This window comes from Akebia trifoliata, chromosome 11, assembly GCF_017979445.1.
Source record: "Akebia trifoliata isolate Shusen 1 chromosome 11, ASM1797944v1, whole genome shotgun sequence".
NCBI classification, from domain to species: Eukaryota; Viridiplantae; Streptophyta; class Magnoliopsida; order Ranunculales; family Lardizabalaceae; genus Akebia; species Akebia trifoliata.
The window spans coordinates 35,128,824-35,152,142 of record NC_141385.1 but is presented as its reverse complement, the minus strand read 5'-3'; the positions used below and the strand labels follow the sequence as shown (position 1 = coordinate 35,152,142).

The 23,319-nt window shown below is 35.7% G+C and overlaps 1 protein-coding gene across 1 annotated transcript; it reads right to left on the bottom strand.

Moving 5' to 3' along the window:
- Positions 1-12,853: 12,853 nt before the first annotated feature.
- LOC147391379 (cationic amino acid transporter 6, chloroplastic-like) lies at positions 12,854-15,834 on the bottom strand. The gene is made up of 5 exons (XM_086457225.1): positions 15,297-15,834; positions 14,980-15,199; positions 14,431-14,761; positions 14,064-14,295; positions 12,854-13,498 (listed from the first exon to the last, which is right to left on the bottom strand). Exons 1-5 carry the CDS (start codon positions 15,679-15,681, stop codon positions 12,945-12,947), a joined length of 1,722 nt encoding a protein of 573 aa, XP_086313351.1. The 5' UTR covers positions 15,682-15,834; the 3' UTR covers positions 12,854-12,944.
- Between the last annotated feature and the right edge of the window lie 7,485 nt (positions 15,835-23,319).

Sequence of the window (23,319 nt, the reverse complement as noted above, 5' to 3'; positions counted from 1 at the left end):
TTATCAATTCGGAACCAAAGTGGTAGATTCTAAAAGAAGAACCACAACTAGTCTCATATGTTTGGGATTGCACAATACTTAGTAGAAAGGAATGGTCTACTTGTCGATAGGTTTCCCCCTTGCTGGCCCTCTTCAAATAGTCACCAACAAATCGGGATGGCATATCCGATGCACCCAAACTCTACGTGTTAAAAAGTGACGAGCTGATCCCTTATCACATTAAGTAATACTTATAACTACCTTCCCATCCAAAATCTTAGGTAAATAATTTTTCTTTTCTTTTAATTTTTAGGATTCTTTTAAGCAAATTAGGATTTAATTAATTAGTGTTTCTTTCATTTTAGGATTGTTATCTTAGAAATTTAGGATTTTCTTTTGTCTCAAGGATAATTTGGGAGTTTCCCATCAAACCTAATCGAAATAAGTAGTCCTAATCTCTGACTCTTCTTCTCCATCTCTATCTCTATTTCCAAATTCGTCTAATATCATAGCCATCAAGAATACATTTTACAAATCTTTTTCCTCAGTCGTGTCTGTGCAAATTAGAAGTGATCAACACAGTCAGCATCAAATTGCAACTAGCTCGTAGTCATTACGTCATCAAATCCCACATATTTACAACATTGCATTCACTATTCACTGTGTCGCAATTTTCTGATCACCAATCAACATCAGATTTTCAATAGTTGATCGTACTGATTATAGTGGTATCCATGTCTTTTTCAAAACGAACAATTTTTTTAGGAGTCTAATTTTGGCCATTACTTTTAAAGCATCAACGGATTATGGTTTCACGAGACTATCATCGAACAAGGATGAAAATATTTACTCTAAATCGGTTTTGAAGTCTATTGCAAGGAATTAGTGAGAAAATTTTACACTTCCATTCTTTTAGGCAATCTCGTCATTCCTTTGTTTACCATCGAGTTCCATGGCATCATGATTGATATTGATTTTAAAGATATCAATGCGATCTTAAGAATTGTAAGAGTCGAGGATAGAACTTGCCAAACTCATTATCCATTTAAATTCTTCGTCACATGATTGGGTCTCAATTTGCAACGCATTAGCAAAAGGAGTGTAGGATTACTATTAAAGAACTTTCGAGCTAATCAATATCTTTGTTGTCGATAGGTGGCATCAAACATCTTAGGAATACAAAAAATACTTTTCTCTTTGCAAAGTACATATATATCATGCATGTAATCCAAACTAGGGATCCTATTTTTTACGTGTCCCGTTTATCTTAGAGACTTTAATCGATGCTTGTGTCAAGCCCAAGAAGAGGCGCTTGTTGGTTTTCCCATACTTAATCTTTCAGATTCTTGAGAGGCGTATGGGAGTAGTAATGGCAGTTCTAGCACTCCAGGACAAGATGATCCAGCATTCAGAATTCAATGGTGCACTATCTTTCGCAGAGTATGCCTAGGTTTGTGGCAGCCGATACCAGAGCACTTTAAAGAGCGTAGGAGTCCTCATGACTATGAGTACCCAGGACTAGAGTTTGAAGAGACCGGAGTGAGCAAAGCTAAATCGTTTAGCCTTATGTTTTAGAACACATCATTCTTGGATGATGTCAAACCACATCTCTATCAGAAAGTATTTACAAAAAATTTCAAGGGGATGGGTAAGTTGTATAAAGGGTAGAAGGCCTTGGAATGACGACTCGATATAGCTGAAGAGTACGAGAGTTTGAGATAGCCACTGCTAGAGGCAGAACTCCTAATGTAACACCCCAAATTTTTAATTCGTATCTCGAGGAAAATAAATAGTAGAATTTTAAAAAAATCTTGAAAGTGGGACTTAGGGTAAAACTGTGGGACCTTGTTTTGATCATTTTTAATAGAATCTGACCTCACCATTAGATTCAAAATGATCGAAAAACATAGTTTAGCCTGTAAGCACGCTCAAATGCTAGTCCGAATATAAAAGTTGCAAAATCCTCGATTATCGGGTCGGACCAGGCTAAAACAGTGACTTTTTATTAAAATAATAATTTGTAAAATTCGATCATATCATTGGATTTATAACGAAAAATTATTCAACATGAACTATTTATTTGTCATTTTTTGATATCAGAAAATTGAATTATCGTCAAAAACGAAAACGACATCAAGTTTAGGGGTCAACTCAGGCCAAAAATGTAATTTTTTAATAGAGACATAATTTGTAGAAATTGACTGTACCATTAGATTCAGAACGAAAAATTAGGCGAAATAGAGTATTCATTTGTCAGTTTTGGAGTCCGGATGGCCAAGTTATCGTCGGTTGAAACAATAGGCGAAATACCAAATTCGTCCCACATTTTATTTAAATAATATTTTTAATTTTTTTTTCTCTCATCTTCCCCAACGCGTCCAAACAGCCGAGACTTATATAAAACGAAAAAAAAAATCGTTTTTCTTCCGATCTTCCATCTCAGATCCCTCGCAAACGGTCCACTTTCGACGATCGCCGCAGAAGAGAAAAAGATCTGCAGCCTCAACATCTACAAAACCCACCCAACCTTTCTTCGTTTCACTTTCTATTTCACCCGATATCGTCAAAAATCAGCAGTATTTGGATACAAAAATTTCGAAACTTTGACCTCGGATTTCGTCCGTTTCGAGGTCAAACCGTCTTCCGACGCAGAAGGGAGAAACGTCCGCAGCCTCATTCTCTACATAACCCAACCAAATTCCTTCCGTTTTCTCGTCTTTTTCACCCCGTATAGTCAAAAATCAGCCGTATTTTTATACGGAAATTTCGTAACTTGAACCTCGATTTTCATCGATTTCGGGGTCAAACCGTCTTTCATCGTAGAAGGGAGAAGAGACGAGCACATCGAGATCTTCGAAATCACCAAGTCAATTTCAAAAATCAGCCACTTCGAAGTTCGGTCCGTCTCGATTTCCTCACCGATCGCCTCGATTTCCGCACACACGCTTTGATCCTTTCGCCTAGACATTGTAAGGAACTCTCAATTTCTATTAGTAATAGTAGGTTGTGAAAATTGCATTTAGGATTTTATTGAAAAAAATTTGAATGTATTTCCGAAATGTAGAATTCTTTTGTCATTTCAAAAATTCACGCCAAAAAATTGCATGATTGATATGTTTAATTGTATTTTTAACAAATTATACGTGGGTAAGGTATTTTAATGGGTTATTTCCATAAATTGGGTCTTGTGCACTGCTCGAACCCCGTTTTGATATAAATTTTTTTTTCTTTTTCAATATTATTGATAAAAATAAATTCTTTAGTTGGAAAATGTGATTTAATATTCAATGAACTCATATTGAGTTGATGAATATCAGAAAATGGATGTTTTATTGAAGAGATTGAAAATTGTAAAAATCGGAAAGAGGGAAAAAGGGTATGAAACGGTAAAATGTCAGAGTCACACCCGAAGGGTGATGTCTGCATTTTACGTTGTTGTGTTGTGTGCAGGTTGGTGAACAGATATCCAGGGATAATATTGTTGGTTGCATGTTTATTTAAATTTCTGTTAGCGCGAGGCGCTGTTTATGTTTCCGTTATGTTATTTATTTTAGGCCGGGTGGCCACACTTGCATGGTAGGAAACTGAATATCTATTCTCAACCTTGTATTGTTAATTTCTCTTTTATTTTCAAATGAAAATAATATACATATGTAGCTATTTTGTGAGCTGTTAAAGAGTTTGTAAATGCTTGAAGGGATAGTGCGTCATATCATCCGGAGTGGTGTACTATCCTGGGATGTACGGTAGGGACCACCAAGCTCATACGTGGTATGGGACGCGTATGAGAGTGGAGTCACAACTGGAATCCGGGTTTATTCCTCTCTATCTTTACCAGTGAACTTGTAATGTAAAGGTGGTCGTATACGAAAAGTTTGTATATTTGGGAATCACATGTACGCCTGATAGGCATAGACGAAGATGATTGGTCAGTGATCACTAACAATCTATAGTAATCGAACGTTCTGACACATCGAAAAGAGACCCATTGCTTACGGTCACGTCAAACGGCCAGCCTGAGCAGGATAAATGGTCAACCAAGCGTGGTAAACAGCGACCAGCCACAAAATCAGGAACTAAAAGTCAGAGAAGAATTGTAACATCATGTCCCGACTGGGAGCGATCCAGTCGTGAATCCCAACTCTCTAATTCCAATATTCCACCATTGTGTATTATGTATCTGTTGCTTATTTTGATATATAAAATGAAATGCATGTTTAATGTTTCCATTTGATCAATTAGATTTGTATAAAAATAGAATGTTATAGTGAGTAATGTTGATTGATGTAATGTCAGTTTTAAAATGTTTAGTTGCTCATCCCTGGCTATATGTACCAGTTAATCGTAGTTTATTCTGTAAAATTTTGTTTATTTTAAAATGATTCAGTATGTTTATTCGTTCATGTTAGGAGAAGTTATTGGCAGAAATTGTTGCTTCCTTACTGGGTAACCATTGTTACTCACCCTTTCCTTCTCCATTTTTTAGTCTCAGATTCAGAGCTTGGCGAGATAGGTATAGAACACGAGTAAAGATCATCTGGTCGGTTAGATAGACAACCAGAGTTCGTCACCTGGTGAGTATTGGGGCTACACCCCCTAGTGGGTCGATTTGTCTAGGAGTATTATAGATTTGTATTGAGCGTTAGGACTCCTGTTAGAGTGAGAAATTTTTGTATAATCTCGTAAATTTCTTCTTCCGCACTCTGATATACCGTATATTATTTGATGTATATAGGCTTCCGCTCGTATTCTATTTTGTTTGTTTATATGCAGGATTGTATGTCGTCTATCAGGTGCAGGTTGAATGCCTTGAATGCTAACATAAACAGAGGAGACCATGCCGAAATTTCGAGGTGCCACCTACTACCTCGAGATCTGACATGGGGAATTGTGTTAGCGTTCGGCGGGGCGCCACACCTAAGGATTAGACGTTTCATTAAATGTTTTATTAGGAGTTTATTTATTAGTATTTTCTTTGTTAGTAGTTGTTTTGTTTATCTGAATGCTGTACTATCCGTGTTTTGTTTCAAAAATAGTTTCTTTTTGGCAGTATTTTTCAGCTATCCAATCTACTTCATTTCCTTTTCTCAATTTTAGTTTGCATGTGTATGTGCATACTAAATTATTGAGGACAATATTATGATTAAGTTTGGGGTATAGGGTTGGATTTCCACATATTTTCTATTCAAAAATTATAAAAAATATGAAAAATATTTAATGAAAGGGTAGAAAGGTGATTTGACCCTAATGTGTCTCAACAAACCAAGGTTAGATGGAGTAATCTCCCTAAATAGGGACCAAAGGTGACTTTTGATCAAGATTAACGTGGCAAGGAAGATTACCAAAAGGCTTAGATGAAAGAGAATTATGAATCTTAGGATATGGATACTTAGGAAATTAAAAAGGGATTAGATGAGGGAAAATCCAAATCTGGAGGGTGGATGAGGTCATTTTCTAGGAAGAATCTCGTACACACATGGGTTCTCCAACTACCCAACAAACTTAGCCATATGCATGGAATGGCCACAACAAGTTTGCCTTGGTTGTGTGTGAGGAAGGGTCAATGCAAATTTTGCATTGGATTTATGTGAGGAAGGGCAAGTGCAAATTACACTTGTGCACTATGAAAGGAAAGGTCAAAACAATAATTGGCATGACCATATGTTGCCAAACAACCAGGTATGTCTATGCTTGGCCGTTTGGAATTTATGGCCAGGAAAAAAAATGAATTTTTAATAATCTTGGTTAATCATCTTTGGTGGGTTTACGTGGGTCTCACTTTTTGATCGAAATTCTCTTGATTTGATTATCAATGCTAGATTCAAATGAGCTCTCGAGCTTGTTCAATCAAATTGGGGTGTCTACACCAATAATATATCCATGTTCTTGCATAATGCTTCCCATGGTCTTACTATTCTCTTATTATACGTGTACAACATTATTATATATCACCGGTGCCAAGATAAATTTTATCACCAAGCTAATTGCTCAATTCAATGATCAGTTTGACGTTAAAGATTTAGGGCCTTTACACTATTTTCTTGGGATTGAAGTACATCGTCATTGAGATCGCATGGACCTTTGCAAAAAAAAATATGATCTTGACTTGTTCAAAAATGTCAATTTACTTGAAGCCAAGCCTTGTTCATCACCCATTTCAGCTGGTTCAAAACTCTCTCATGATGATGGGGATGCCATTGTCGATGTCACCACCTATAGTAGTTTTGTGGGTGCCCTCACTACAAAATCGTGGGGTTTTAGCGACAACATTTTAGCGGCGGCCAAAATTCCCGTCGCTAAAACTCGTGCTTTTTTTACTTCCTTATCTATAGAATCAATTCTCCGTGAAAAATCAATTCTTCGTGAAAAATTTTCCAAAATCCTTCGTGCGAAAATTTCCCAAAATTCTTCGATTTGAATGTCTCTCTCTGCTCTCTGTGCATCGCACGATAATTCTATTCAAACGACTCTCTCTGCTCTCTCTGCATCTTTTTCTCTACTCTCTATGTAGGGTTTTCAAATCTAATGGCAAAAATTTGTTAGAAGAGGTATCGTCTCTCTCTCTCTGTATGTATGTATCTGCTCATTCGATTTGATGAAATGGTTTAAACAAAATGGGCGGAAATCATCTCACTCTCTCTACTATCTTCTCCTCTCCTCTCCAACTAGGGTTCTAGGGTTTTCAATATTAATGGCAGAAATCAATCTACTCTTTGGTGAGTTTATGAAACATTTCTTTCACTATTGAATCCTTATAAGTTCAGCTTGACATTATTTATGCTGAAAAGGATTTATAACTCTAATATGTACTTTCCTTTTTGTCAAACAGTTAATGATGTTTAATAAATTGGTTGATGGGCTGTTTCATTCTGATCTTTAAGTATATATTTGTCTTTGAATATGTATATTTGAAGGGTTGATTGTTAGGAAGAGAATTGATCATGTTGCCTACGGCACAGTTTAGGGGGTAAATTCCTACTTCAGGACACTCAGAAATGATTTTCGGAATCAAATTATTGTTTGGTTGTTTTGGCTTTGGATTTCCATAGAAGCAGAATCAAATAACCAAAAGGTCCATAAGAACTGTTTTTCATCAAATGCCTCACAGCTGAAGATATGTTTGCTACATGTGCCCTCCATTATGAATGTCCAATTGATGGGCCATGTCTGTTCATGAAGCATATACAAGATCCTCACATATATTACTGATGATTACAAAATTTAAAGTGTTCTTTTAATTGTGATTTTTTCAACTCTTTAATCTGTTCTTAGCAATATGATCATGTCTTTTTACACTTGTTATGGAGGCACTAACTGCTTGAAATCAACATTCCAACTATTCCTTTTCTGTATGAATGTTTGCCAATTACGTAGGTTTGGTTGATGTTAAGAGTGGAGAGTCATCAAATCACATTTCTAAATATTGATCAGGTCACGATTAGGAGAATAACTTTGATAAGCTATTGTTCTTTGCAAAAAAAAGAGAGGAGAGGCTCAGAGTCATCAAACTACATTTTTATTCATTATAGTTTAGAAAACTAAATCTGTTCACATTTCTATCCCTTTTACATGTGTCATGCTGCTTCCCTAACTCCATTCTTTATCTTTTTCAAATTTGGAAAATCAAATCTCTTGGTTGAAAGAAAAGATTTTGGAATCTGGAAAGAAATGATCATTAGAACTTTTGAAAGGCAAAAAGCACTTGATACAACTCATGGGTTACATACTTGTTTAGCTTTTCTTTCGATTGTAGGTAGGTCTCCCAACCTCCTTCCTTGGTAAATTCAAAAATGCACAAACTAATTCACAATATACGTTGCTGCAACAGGTATGTATATTGAGTCATGTATTGGTCTAGGTATAAGGAGTGTTACGTACCTATAACACACGTGGCAGTCATGTACCTATGTATCTGTGTTCATTGTAATCGTTTATTTTTCAAAATTATTATATCGGGCTTGACCTACTTTTTAGGTCTAGTATGCTTGGTCTAAACTTGTGATGTTCCCTTCTGAAAATAGGTAAAAGAATTACCAAGTGCAAAGCGCGCGTAGAGTGTTCCCTAGTACGAGCAAGCTAGCATGTCTTGTAAGTGTATGTGTTGTGTTGTCTATTAATGAGTGTATGCTTAGCTTGTAGGCATTATTAACATTGAGGTTAGAAGAATTAAGTGTCTTTGACATAGTAAATGCTCTGGCCAAATGAAGCCTTGAAACAATGCCCCAATAACCATTGGAAGACTACTCATATGTCAAAGAAGGAAAATATGCCCACATTTGCTTCTCCATGATGCAATGAATGAGAATATGATCCATTGATTCCCCATCCTTTTTGCAAAGGAAACTCTAACTCATCATGCATACACTTATTGTGATTTAATCATTTGATGAAGCACTGTCGTGATAGTTGAACAATGTTGTTAGGATGAGATGTTGAATCATCTCAAGAGGGCTCAAAATATGGGATGCTGATTGGTTTGGGATGAATCAAGTAAAAAAAATCAAGGTAATGCAGAAAAGTTACATTAGAGAATACTAGGTTTGGCTACTTTCACTAACATACACAATTGTGTAATATAAACAACACATTGATGAATAGAGTCGGATCATCAAGAACATTAAGTAAAAGATCTTGGGAGCTATAAGACTAGAAATAAATTTTTAGCGATGAAACATGTTCATTGCTAAATGAGAAATGTAATTGTTAACCACAGCAGAAATCAAAGATCTATTCTCGTTGCAAGTGAGTTTTTGGAACTTCTGTAAGAGAAGAGATTGCAAATGCAACTCCATTCGTAAGCTATAAGCCATCTACAACCACAATTAAGTTCACTCATAAGGTTCATGGGTACCGTACCCCAAAAGAGTGATACCAAACATTCTTGGTTTTCGAGTACCATGCAGAAACACTCGGCATGAAATTCAAAACAAAATGAGAATCCATATGCATGGTTAAGTTAAAGAATCAATCCAGCTTTAGATAGATTACATTTTCAGAAGTATCAGCAGTGACATGATAGAAGAGGAAGAAAACAAAGGAAGTTACCTTCAACAAGATCATGAATTTGGTTCTTTTTGGCATGCATTCTCCTTCCCAAGTGATGATGTGGTCAGATGGTGAGCAAGGGTATGTGTTGGATCTTATGGCAATCTTCTCCTTCATTCTCTTTGAGCCTCTCTTTGAATTCTTCCGGCATATTTTACAATTCCAATCCACGAAGGGTCATGATGCTTCGCAACCCTTCAGGAAGCATCTTCAATTTTAGGAATCCATCTATAAATAAGAATCCTAGACTTAGCATTCCTCCATCGTGGACCATCCACTCCTCTAATTCAGGCAAATCACGAACTTCCATGACTTTGAGTTTATGAAACATTCCTACTGAGCAGATCATTCGGAGGAGGGGCAGGTACATTTTATATTTGAAATTTATACATATTGAGTTATGAAAAGTTGCAAACAAATTATAATGTACTCTATATCTCATATATTTAATTTCTCATAAATTATTTAATGTACAGTCTCAAAGTCATAGAAATAAGGCAAATCGTGCTCAACAGACAATGACCTATACAATTGGGATGAAGAATATAGTTTGTATTAGATATGATGAGGTATATATATATATATTTTTATTATGTTTTCTATCAATTCCGTGCCCAATTATTTATATTATAAACTACTCTTGTTATCATTGTCTTAATGTGATGCACATAGAAATTAAAGAGTTCAACGAATACTGAGCCAAGTCGAGCAATCTTATTTCTCATGACACACAAGCCCAATGATTTGGCCATGACGGAGAAGGTTGTAAGTTTAATTGTAGATAATTTTCATCAAGTATTAACCAATTATGTTAATATCTGAATTTGAAGATACTAAGAAATTTTAAAATATTTTGCAAGATAAGATAAAAGAACTTTTGAGTTTATTATCAGAAGGCTCTCAAGATATTACAAGTCGAAATGATGTATTATCTCAGGTTTTAGGTCTTGATAAACATGGTCGTGTTCGTGGTGTCGGCCTGATACCCACTCCTAGCAAATTATTTGCATCATATTCCGAAAATTCCTCTAACGATTCTGCTGAGGTACATAGGTTGAAGAAGAAACTAGAGTCTTTGGAGCAACAACAGATTGTAAGAGATGCTGAGGTGGAGAAACTCAAGGAATTAATCATTACTCTAATGAGAAAGGCAAATTCTTATTGATAATAGAATATGTTGTGTTTTAAAATATTTTATTAATAAATAAATATTTATTGATATGACTAATTTGATTAATATATATGAATTGTAGGTTGATAAGGAACACAATCAACCCGACAATGATCAGTGTCCACAACAACCACCATGATAGATAGTTTTTGTTTTTTGAGTGATAAACATGGATTTATAAGCATTGACTCTTAATTCAATCGACTTATTATTTTGTTATACTTGTCTCTTAACTAATTTGATTTACTAAGCAATTGCGTTTAATTGACAGGTTGTATAAAAATAGGTATTTAATTACAAATAATTTTAAAATAAAAGAAAAAAAAAAAAAAAAAAAAATCTTATTAGCTATTGCCATTACGGCCACTATAGGCATTCAAACTTGTATTTCTAGCTATGGTAAAAAATTAATTAGGGGTGGTTTTTCACCACCACCATAGGTCTCAATGTATATTTTTAGCGACGGTAATACACTATTAGCAGCGGTTTCTATAGCGGCGGTTTCTATAGCGACGGTAATACAATTAGCGGCGGTTTTTGACTGTCACTGTAGGACTCACTCATATCTATAGCGGCAGTTTTTGACCGCCACTATAGGGCTCCATATGGCCTTTAGCTACACCACCTATAGTGGCGTTACACGTGGCCATCACTATTAATAATAGTGGCGGTTTTTGACCCCCGCTAAAAACCTAAAATCTTGTAGTGCATCCAATACCTTACAATAAAAAGACCGGACAAGACATATGTTGTGAATCAAGTCTGCCAATTCATACATCAACCATGCCATCCACATCTCATTGCTGTCAAACACATTTTGCATTACCTTAAAGAGACACCACACTTTGGCCTTCATCTCACAAAATCAAAGAATGGCCCAAAGGAAACAAGCAAACAAGGATTCGATTTTCTAGATAATACACTAATTAGGAAAGCGAAAACACCAAAGATCAATGAAGTTGAAAACTTGACAACACTGATTTTATTAGCTCAACGTAACCGACATATGATAAGAATTACGACTTTCATCCTTCCAATCTCTTGTGACTACGCTCAGTCTATAAGAGGATGTCAGGCAAAGATATAAGGGCGGCCCTGGATATTTGACCGGAAGGGAAACTTCATCAAATTCAATAGACACAAAGATATCATCTTTACTCGAGCACAATGAACCAATAAATGCCTTGCTCTTCTCACTACTCACTTTAAGCCCCAAAAGCATATAAAACTCATCTAACACTCCCCTAATTCCTCGGGCCAATCTAGATGAATTCTTGGAAAAAAGTAGAATGTCATCTACAAAAGTTAGATGAGATAAAGTAGGCACTCACTAGTAGGATGCTGATCACTCTTCTCCCAACCTCCCTATCCATAAAACACGAGAAAACTTACATAGCAATAGTGAAAAGATAGGGAGATACATAAAGTGGGTCCCCTTCACGAATACCATAGGAACTAGAGAAATATCTGTAACAAGATCCATCGATGATAACCAAGTACCTAGGGGAGGTTACTCATTGAAAAATTTTGTCTCTAACAAAACAATGAGTGGGAAATGGAGAAAATATTAGAGATTTTGAGTAATACCTTGTAAGTTTTTATTTCACAAATTATTTATTTAGTAGAAATATATTTTATTTAGTCGCCTTCTTTTTCTTAGTATGGTTGGGCCATATGATATCTTGATCATACTTGGGAATTTTTAAGCTTCCAATATTGTACCAAACTCAACATCTTTTAATTCAACTATGAGAAATAATAAACCTTCCCGCAGAAATTGGTACCTACATGATCATATGGACAACCCAGACAGTTAGTTCAAGATAAATAATGCATCTTTTAAGTCAAATATTTTATTTTTTCTAAGCAAGCAAATAAATATACTGATATATAAAATAAAATTAATGTGCAAACTACCGGGGTGCACCCCAAAAGATACAAACGACAATCTGCAAGAGATTCGTAGAAATTAAACACTTGAAAATTCCAGCTGACAAACATAATAAGGCCAAATAATTTCTTCAAAAATCAAGGTGATGATTCATAAGAATATCTCTAAAACAAATATGCATCACCCAGAAGACACCATGTGAAAAGGGGGAAAACTCAACGCTACTCTATTAAACACTTGTGAAAAGAATTTTCTAATCTTCAAGGATAAATGTTCTATACCCCAAAAGCTTTCGAGAACCCTTAATGATGATTTATGTTGTAATTATTCTCGTTCGCTTTTAATAAAAAATGGGGGATCCTTTCAACCCCAGCTTACCAATACAAAAAAGGGAATTGGGGGGGTGCTAAATTTGACGGACCATGACATCGAATTTATCCCTTTTTTTACATAGTGAGAAGAGAAAGATAATTTTGGAAGATGGTGCCAAATTACTAATGAAAGCATGGCAAAAATGTCTCCTTTCTTTCTTTAATCTCCTTTTCGGTGTGTAATATTTAAAACTTCTTTAGGGAGAGAGAAAAGGAAACCAAATGGCCCATCTTTTGTTAAGAAACCACAAGATTACCATCTCCATCTAAATGGATGACCACTCCTACCCAAAATTTCCTAATGCATGTATTATACTGCCTTTGGAAATGATCTAGTACTAAAGGACAAAAATAAGAAGAAAAATAAATAGTAAAGAGATCTTCTATTATATCCATCATTAGTTACCATGGGCCAAGGTTATCTCAATCCTCTTCTCCACTGTAAGAAAAAGGAAAAGAAAACATAGAAACAAGACAACTTCTCTTATTAAACCATTTGGATTTCTAACTTAGATTTTTGGGTTGATGAGTTTGGTTTCACCTCATCAACCCCCATATCTATTTCTTCTACATTGTATGTTGAGTGAACACCATATAATACATAGAACAAGGTTACCACACAAGCCCATACACCAAACCTTTGGAAAGACCTCATTTTGAGGGTAGTCATAAGGAAGATATTGAGGAAGATAGAGGATGCAGCCGGCCATGGCATCAACGGCACCGACCAATCAGATGAACGATGAATGCAAGGGACCATGTAATGGAATAAGGCAGTGACGGTGATCGAGGCCCCTCCAAATAAGGCTAGACTCCACCATTGTTCCTTGAGCTTCCATGATAGGGAGAAGCCAATTGAGCTTGATGACAGGATCAAAAGGAAGAGTAGAGTTGGGAGAGGGTGATAGCTGCCGATGACCACATATCTCCGGTATATAAGTGCATTGGCCACCAGGTAGAACACTAGGAGTGTGCCAATGGAGATCATCTCTAGCACTATGTTGAGGTCTGTGAAGAGTGAAATTGATGCTGTGCAGATACCTACACCAAAGGAGGAGATGAAAAGACTCATGGATCCCTTTTTTTCCCCTCTCATTCTTTAATGCAGGTGAGCCTGAGAATACAATCTATTTGACAGCTTACGGTTTGAAAAATATCCTTTTTGAAAATTATGGTGTTCTTAGTAACTCAAAAAAATAAATTAAAAAACAAAAAAGATAAAAATAAACAAAAACTAAAATAAAGGAGGAGAACAAGAGAGTAAGAATGAAAGGAAAAATGGGTCAGATTAAGATTTATGAATGTTATGATGAAGGATGAATGTTATATATCAGATTAAAGGGTCATGAACTTGCTAAAAATGGCATATCAGTGACTCTGGTAGAATGAACCAGGCTACATTCTTCTGAATGAAATAATGATATTAATTATAATAACAAAAACAATAACAAGAGGAAAAATGCAATTAGGAGTTTCTAAAGGTTACTCAGTATCCTATTCATTTAACATACTTTTTTGGAAGTTTTTAGGACCATTTTTCTTGATTTCTCATTGATGTGTTCGTTTCCTTGATTAATATGTTGTGGGTTCATGGAGAAATTCTCACCCAAGAAGATAGTCGCATTAATTGGGGTGCCTGTAGAAGGGTGCACCTTTGATAACCAAGACGGTACAAGCCGGGCCCTTCCAATAACACACAGATACCTGGCTTGGCCTAGCATGGCAACAAGAAGAGAAGCCATAATTCCCAAGCTCGCACCAGTCCCAACTACATTGCTCGCCCATGTCCATCCTGCCATCTTTTGGAAAGCCATAGAGAATGATGCTGATTCCGATATCTACAAAGAGGCTTTTTTAGATGGTGTCCAAAAATAACTTTTGCTAAACACATCTTAAACGTGAAGTTCATCAGGAATAAAATGTCCTATGATCTATTTTTAAATGAGTGAATGAAATGGATTTGGATTACCAACCTCATTGTAAGGAAGCATTACGCACAAAGACAAGGCCATCAGGCAATAGATCACGGAGACAATGAGAACAGACCCTATGATGCCCACCGGAAGATTCTTCGATGGGTTCTTGATCTCTTCTGCCATGGTTGACACAGAGTCATAGCCAATATAGCTGAAATAAACTATAGATGATCCTTCAAGAACACCTCTAAGACCAAATGGTGCTAATCCCTTTGGCTTTATCAAGTTCTTGGCACTCCCATTGTAGAAACCAGCCATTATAACGAACCCAAAGAAGACAACATGACAGACTGTCATAACAAGGTTCAATGTAGAGCTCTCCTTAGTACTGCAATCCCAAAAAAGAAACACCCATCACTTCACAACGTTAACCCATTAATCAAATATATCACTAAGTGGATTGAAGATTAAACAAAAAACCCCACTTAATCACTTACCCATGTTCAAACTAGAACTTAAAGAACCAAAAATGAGAGAAATAATACCAATAAAAGAAAAAAAAACAGGGAAAAAATTCAATTGAGAAAGGTAGTAAAGGGATCAAACCTACGGCACAGACAGAGAGTGAGAAGAAGTACAAGAGCAACAGCTGGAAAATCCAACCTATTATAACCCTCTGCTAATCCACTCACTTCAACTCTCCATGAATTCGGATTTATCCCTAATGTACAGCATATATACTCCGTAAAACTTCTCGCAACTGCCGCGTTCGATAACACATACTCCATTAGTATATTAGCTCCAGCAAAATAACCCACAAACTCACCTGCACATATTTAAAAACATAGAGAAAATAAAACTGATAGAGAAGGTCCAATAAAGATACGCATGTACTATAAGAATTCTTGTATGAAATGTCATACCAAAGGTTACTCTCAAATAACTAAAGGCACCACCTGCAACAGGAATCTCAACGGAGAATTCGGTGTAACATAAAGAAGAAAGAAGAGCTGATATTCCGGCAATGATGTAAGAAATGAAGATGGCAGAGCCGGAGATGTTGAGGGTAACTGGACCTGTTGTCACAAAAACTCCAACACCCAGCATTCCTCCAACTCCAAGGGCTATCAAGTCATACCAATTGAGCTTTCTCTTCATGTCTGCACCTGACCTTAGTCTTACTTGATTGAGCTCTTCGTCTGGTGTCCATGTAGCAAACATTCTTTTTCTAAGCCTATGCGGAGTTTGAGAAAGAGATTGAAGATAAGAAGACATGATGTTGTGAGATGGAGATGGAAGGGTTGCCATGTTTGTGATTCAAATGGGCTCATGGGTTGTAATTTAAATAGAGTTTTGGGGAGATGATAAAAAGATTGTAAGATTGCTAAGGCATCTTTAGATTTCCTAGAGACTGTCCAATTGCCCTTATTTTTTCTTTTAATTTGCTATTTTATCCTTGTATTCTTTACAAGGCATCTCTCTCTCTCTCTCTCTCTCGTGGGCATGCGCACCTTATGTGTTTCTGTGTTCTTTGCGTGTTTGCCCGGATTTTTTAACGAGTAATAAAAAAAGATTATATTGCCACACCTTTTTATTCACCAATCATAAAATTAAAGGAATTCGAAGTGGTGGGGATAACCTTTTGGTTTGTCATCGCACCCATTCCTTTTGTCTCAAGCGTTATTTCTCTGAAACTGGAATAAGAGAGAGAGAAAAGGAGTAAGATGGAGAGAGAGAGAGAGAACATGAGTGACCAAAATTCAAAACCCATGAAGTGAAAACCAATGATGAGAAATTAAACACTTTTCTTACTAACTTACTAAGATTTGAAATCTTACTAAGGGTCCTTTTAACTCAAATGCATTGTCACATTGGCAATCCAACACCCCAGCCCTCTAGATTTCATGAAAAAACTCAGATCCAAAATCAAATAAAAAAATTAGGCTTGATCCAAAGTTTTGAGAATGGGCGACTACTGAACTTTCAAATATAAAATTAAACTTGAATGATGAAAAATAATTTTATTTTGAAATTTTATTACTCAAAGTTCATAGAATTTAGTCCTCTAAAACCCTGAGCCATCATGTTTTTGGATGCTACAAGCTGAGGTCAACAACCCTTCTCTCTCTCTCTCTCTCTCTTTTTCCGGTTGTAATATTTTCGAATGTACAAGTAAAAGTTTGATCTAAATTTATCTAAATTGCTACAGTAAAAAACCCTCACGTAGAATCCAAATGAAATTTTAATATCTTACATGCTTTTGATTTAGGGTAATTAATTAATTAAAACACTGTTAATTCATTAAGTAATTTTATCATTGTATTACCAAACGAATTTGTGTTGAAAAAGACTATTGCAAAAGTTATTCTCAATTAAGTGTTTTCAAAGAAATAACTGAAAAATTGCAAAAGTAATACCAAACACAGCCCAATAGAGATTTATATCCTTTTTTGGTATAGCTAATGCAATTAGTGCTAATCTCATTCGAGGATATGATTTTCTTTTTCTTTCTTTGTTGAGGTAGAATTTATACTTTCATATCCTGTTCTAGCCATATTTAGAGTAATTTCTTTTCTCACAAGTTTATGATTTTGTCCATGTTTGATTTAAATCTTGGTTTTGGGTTCAGCCAATTTTGGAATCCAATTTTTTTTTGCATGTGTGTGTATGCCTCTAAAATTACGTAAATTTTTTTTTTTTGTTTGTTGTTAAGCAGGCAAAGAATTTTATTAAAAAGAGAAAGAAGAGGTACAAGAGTCCTTAAAATTTTTCTAATAGAAGGAAGACCAATCATGTTTATATACTAGAGTTCGCCAATGCCTATAGCACGGACATTCTCTTTGCAAATTAAAAAGGGTTAAAAAGAAAAATAATAAAATTAGAAGGGTGCTATTAAAAATTCTATACAGTTAAAAAGGTAATAGAAGAAAAACATTAGTTAGAGGGGTATTATTGAAAACCTGAAGAGAAGGGGGAGGAGAGGAAAGACAATAACGTTTAAGTGGTGAAAAGATGGAGCCCACATACACAATGTGAAAAAAGCCCAAATTTGATGGCTTTGGGACGTCAAATTTCATAAAATTTTACGGATCAAGAGATCGAATTGGCATCGAAATTTTTATTGTCAAATTTTTTTTTTTGACGAACCGAAACTATCAAATTAATAAAGGATGAGAGAAATTCGACAACTCTAAGCCATCAAATCTAGGAACATCAAGAATTTCGACGGTCCTAGACCATCAAAATTCAGTTTCTAAATTTTGTGGGCCTTGGCCCATCAATTTTTCTGTAGAATTTTTCAATTTTCACGTAATGATAAGAGGGACGGATGAGACGTTTATCCCCAAAAGTCGGGCCAACAATTTTGTTTTATTACACATTTAGGGCTATGATCAAGATCCAACATTTTATCAAACATTTTATCCAACATGTTTTGTATATTGGGGTGAGAAGTTTTGGAATGGGCTGATTTTTTTTAGAATGATCTCTATGGTGGGGAGATCGTCCTCACCAAAAATCAGCTCACTCAATTTTCTAACACTATCAAAACTGATTTACAAAAAATTTATAACTTTCCTTGTTAAGGAAAACAAAACGCTAGTTATTTAATTGGTTGATTATAACGAAAGGTCGTTGTGGCGATATAAGCAATTTATTTGATGAGAGCCATTCCAGCACAATCTCGCACCTTAAGCCTTACTCGCACGCTTGATTAGAGAGCAATCCACTCTGGGGGTGTCTCACCAATTTGAATAGCTTTCGGATGTGACAGACTCCAATGAAGTGTGGCCATGAGGCTTAAGGCGTGAAAGCTAACATTCATAGTACAAAGAAAAAGTATACGTTGGAAATATGCTTAGAGGAGGAACCACCATGAAAAAGAACTTTAACCTAAAGTTTTAGGTCTCTCTTATGTACTTCCATTAAAAAAGAAAAGACATCACAAGCATTCCACACTTTTTTAAAATCAGCTTAGATTTCTCTCTCCACTTGTTAAACTTGACATAATTTGAAGATATTATGCTAGTCAACATTCCTTTTTTCTTTTTCTCTCTTCTTTTGGCATGTATGTATTCATTCATATTTCTTGGGTTTTCTTGGAAGAATCCAATGGAAGATAGATTTGAAAATGGTGCCAGTCACTACTATTCCTTTTTCCTTTTTCCTTTTTCTCTTTTCTTCCTATGTTTTGTTGTGCATGTATTTCATTCATTTTGTTAGTTTCTTCTTTTTTTGGTGAATTTGCAACTTCATGTTACTCTCTCAAAAGTTGGGGTCATGGAGTGTGATACGTTTTGACAACATAAGAATCATCATTTATTTTCTTAGGTTTATTATTATTATTATTACTATTATTATTTTAATGTCAGTTTGAAAGCTTAGATCAATTGCTCCATCAAATTAATGGAAACTTCCAGACTTCTAAAGGGAGTTGAAGGAAACCTTTAGATTCTTTCCAATGTGAAGCAAAGACAAGATTTTCTGAGTTACAATTCATAGTAGGAAACTCAAATATGATAAAATAATGTACTTTGCAAACATAAATTAGGGCCTGTTTAGAAATTTTGTTCTTAAGAGAATTTTCTCTTTGTTTTCTAATTGCTTGGTATTCTTTGTGAATCCATAGGCTCTTAATACCCAACTGTTCAGTATTCTTCGGAGAATCAAAGAATCAGTTGGAAGATTGTACTTCACCCTACATCATCTAGGCAGTGCCGTCAACAAAGGTTGAACGGGGGAGGGTAATATTTAGTGATTATCTATCCTTAACACATTTGTAGACTACACTTGATACTCAGTTTTTAGCTTCAACCTTACTTGAAAATAGACGGAGGAGAAGCTAAAATCCTTTCTTGCTTTAGCATGGTTTTAAAACTCGGTTTCAAGTCTCGTCTCGTCTCGTCTAGGCCCAATACCAAGTCGTCTCGGACGAGTTTTCCGATACATTTGAAACGTCTCTTGAGACAAATCAAAATGTTGAACGCAAGTCTAAATCTCGGTCAAAAAATGACTTTGTGAGTTGGTCTCACTCAGCTTCGATACCGAGTTAACTCGGTCGATATGTCTTGGTCTGGGACGAGTTTTAAGACCATGTGCTTTAGTCAATAATAAAAGTCATCCCCACCACCACTTATAACTTTTTCTGCCTTGGTGGTATATGGTAACAATCTTACCAAAGACCGTGATCGAATACTAATTTTACTTTAAAAGAAATAGCTACCAAATACCACTCTAATGCAGATAAAAACTACCACCTAAAACATGAAATTATCTCACCATCATCATATTCATATGTACTTCATCTTACTGAAGATCCCATCTCAAGTAAAAGGTGTCAGGACTTTGACACAATTTGGAGTTAGGCTGAGAATAGTGTTAGCAACTGAGCTCTGAACTTACCCATCAAAAAAAAAAAAAAAAATTTGAAGTGATTGCAATAGTACTTCATCATTCATTCCTTATTCACCTATATATGGATTGGCAAGCACTTGCCTTGTAAAGTCAACTTTTTATTTTCCCAAGGAATGATGACCTAGAAAATGAACCAAAAATTGTTTTTGGTTGAAATTCCATTCACCGTGTTTGATTACCTATGTTCAGAATAAAATCATTTTCTCAAAAACCACCAGTCTTTGTCAAGGTAGTAGGATATTTGTTGAATCAAAGTCTTCTCTGTTACTTTCTCAAGACTACCTTTCCCTTAAAGCTAAAAACTAACTCTCATTTTGACATTTTTCTTACATTATCTTGGAAAATATGTTTTTTTTATACTTACATTTTTATTTGAGAAACTGATTTCGCAAAAAAAAAAAAAAAAAAATTGATAATCATGCAAGTCATTTAATCTTCTTTCAACCTACCTTGGGGCGCATAGAAGCTCACCATCAAGAAATATATATGATGAACTTGTGGTCCCTCCTTTTCATATACACTACATATAGGCCACTGGATCAATCCAAGCCGTTTGATTGACCGATTGGACAAACCTTAAACAGCCTGAAAATCAGATTGAATATCAATTGAGTGTGAACTGGTTATCGAACATTAAACTTTCATACTTAATAATCTGAGTTTAAGTTATAAACGAGCCTAAGATATATTGATGAACTGGTCCATTTGATTCTTATTTATCAAGAATCAAATAGGATGGCAGATGCACTTGCTAATGAATCTCTTTAAGCATCTTGAATTTAAATCAATATCGCTTTGTAAAATCATAGCACCTTATAATGCATTTTGTTGGAATATTGATCTTGAAACGTGCAAGATGCAATCGTTAGACTTGAGGATCTCACAAGGATTTTCTAAGAAGAAAACAGTGTAAATGATCCAAATAGATCATCTCATATTTATAAGTATCAAAGGGTTTCCCATGTTTTCCAAGAGGTATGAACTTTGGGGTGTCAATAGCATTAATGGGTGTGAACCCATTGACCCAACCAATGCATCTCCTTGGCTTCGAAACCGAAGGTGTTGTAACACTGTTTATGTAGAGTCCCACTTCACGTCTTTGGCAAAGAAGCTAATGGTTGGAATAATAGATAACTAGTTAGATAGTTATCCTATAAGTGGGGAGTAACTTAATAAGTTACTTTCTAGCAATACTTGTCTTATTGAGGGGATTGCGTCACTACCCTTCCGCATGCGCTCGGGCTAACATGCCAATGCCTCTTCCAAACACTTTAAGGTAAGTTGGTTCACATTCTGTAAGTTCTACGAGGATTCTTCCCCTGAGCTTCACTCGTTCATGGATTTAAATGGTTTCGGTGCCTTCATGCATATCCCAACCTTTCATGTTGGGGTAGTATGATCTTTGGTACCAGTTTTGGTGGCTTGAGTCGTGTCGTCGAAGGATTATCAGGGAAAGTTGGTGTCAGTGTCTCCATTCAATTTTACTGGCCTTTTTGGAGGTACTTTCTCCACACTTTTCTCTAATTTTGGTCATTATTTGCCTTCTTTGTATAGCCTACCTTATATGTTTGTCTTCTTCTTACAGTTCTTTGCACATCAATATTTCCCATTTTACCTCCCTTAGCCAATATCGAAAGATGATGTGTTCCCAATAGTTGTTAAATTTGTTGTTAGACCAAAGAAGACTTAGAGAGGTAGGAGCCTATCTGCCAGGGCTCATATCGATCGATGTTTCCAATGCAATGTAAGTCATCTTCAGTGTATTGTTCAATGCTTTTATTTTTTCATATTGTCTTTCTTATCTCTTTTGTATTCCATTTTTAGATTATAAACTCTCGCATCCTAGCCTTTCATCACTTTGTGGTTTACGATTCGAACTTTGCCAATGCTTGCCGAATGGACACTCAGAGGATTATTTTTTCATGTTTCGTAGACGATTTGTTGTATGTCTATTATTGCAGCGAGAGTCAGGCTTTCCAAAACTATGGTGAGCCTCATATTCCCTGAGATCCGTCGGCAAAGACAAGACTTTCTGTTGATGAGGGTGCTCCCTCAACTTTTTCTGACGGAGTTCACGAAGACAGTCTCTTGCAACCTGAGAACTACGACAAGTAGTTCCAAGAGGTCTTTATAAATTGCGTCTCCCTCCAATTGGGATTATTCAGGGGGTTCAGGAGCTCGGTGGGGTCTATGATCAGGAGCACGATGTTGAGGGTACTGTTCCTTACTTTTACATTTTACATTTTATTCTGTTTTTGGTAATTTTTTGTGTTTCCATCCTTATTTTGCTATATCAACCCTTATTTGCAGATTGTTGAAAATGCACGCTTGAGAGATAAGGTGGAACAATAGGATTCGGAGAGAGCTATCCATCTGATCCATATTGAAGTGCTTGAGCTGGAAGCTATTGCACGCGACATGGTATAACTCGTCCTTTGTCCCTTTCTATTTTTTCTTTTCTCTTTTAATCATTTATTTTGTCCATAGGCTGCTCGATGCTCTTATGATGGGAGGAACTGTATTAGCCTAGTCCTGCATCACATAGTACATATAGCCAAGCCATTTTTAATATTAACCTTACCTTTGTGATGTGCAGGCTTAACTTTACACTAGCCTTACCTCAAGTAAGGCCTGGCATAATCCTTCTGGTCATACCTAGGGCAAATTCAATTCAATTAAGCAGTTAGAGAGTCCATGTGTGCACGAGATTCTCCACAGGAAATGACTCTTTAAACCCTTCTCTTAATAACTTATTTTCCAAGAAAACCCTCACTAATTCCCTTTCTACCCATGCTTTAAATTTTTAAATCTCCCCCACCAAAGATCTTTTGGTAATCTTCTTATTCTCTTAAACTTGACCAAAGGTCTTGCTAACTCAAGAATAATTAATTCTTCCTCTAACCTTGGGTTGTTGAGACTCATCAAAGGCAAATACATCTTCTACCCTCCTAACCATTCCAAAGATCAAATGGATTCTATGTAAATTGACCACTTTCCAAATCTTATGACCATCTTATCCAACTTTAAGAAGTCTCTAGAATTTATGCCCAATGACCTTTGTATCCCTAGTTTGTTAGAGAACTAACCTAAGGAAGTAACCAAAGAGGACAAAAAGCGTCCACCTAATTACATGTCATTTGACTTAAATCTCTCATAATTTACCCAAATCATAATGTCTAGAACCATTTTACATTTTACTAAGAATTCTTTAGAAATTCTACAAGAGATTAAAGACCATCAAGACCAAGGTTAGAAGGTGTAATTGATGTTTTTCATAAAGATTTTTCCTAGAATATTTGGAAAACAATATTTTAGGACAAGTTTACCTCTAAGGGTCTTCCAAAATCCTATAAATAGGAGACCCTCCCAAGGCAAATGGATAAGCTCATTAGGTGATTCAAAATTCTATCGAAATCTCTCCCAAGCCTTTCTAAGTCTTCGTATTCTCTCAAAATCTCTATCAAAATCTCTAGAAATCAAATCCAAGAAGAATAAAAAGAAGACCAAGGTGGGGTTAAACCCTCCATCATCCCC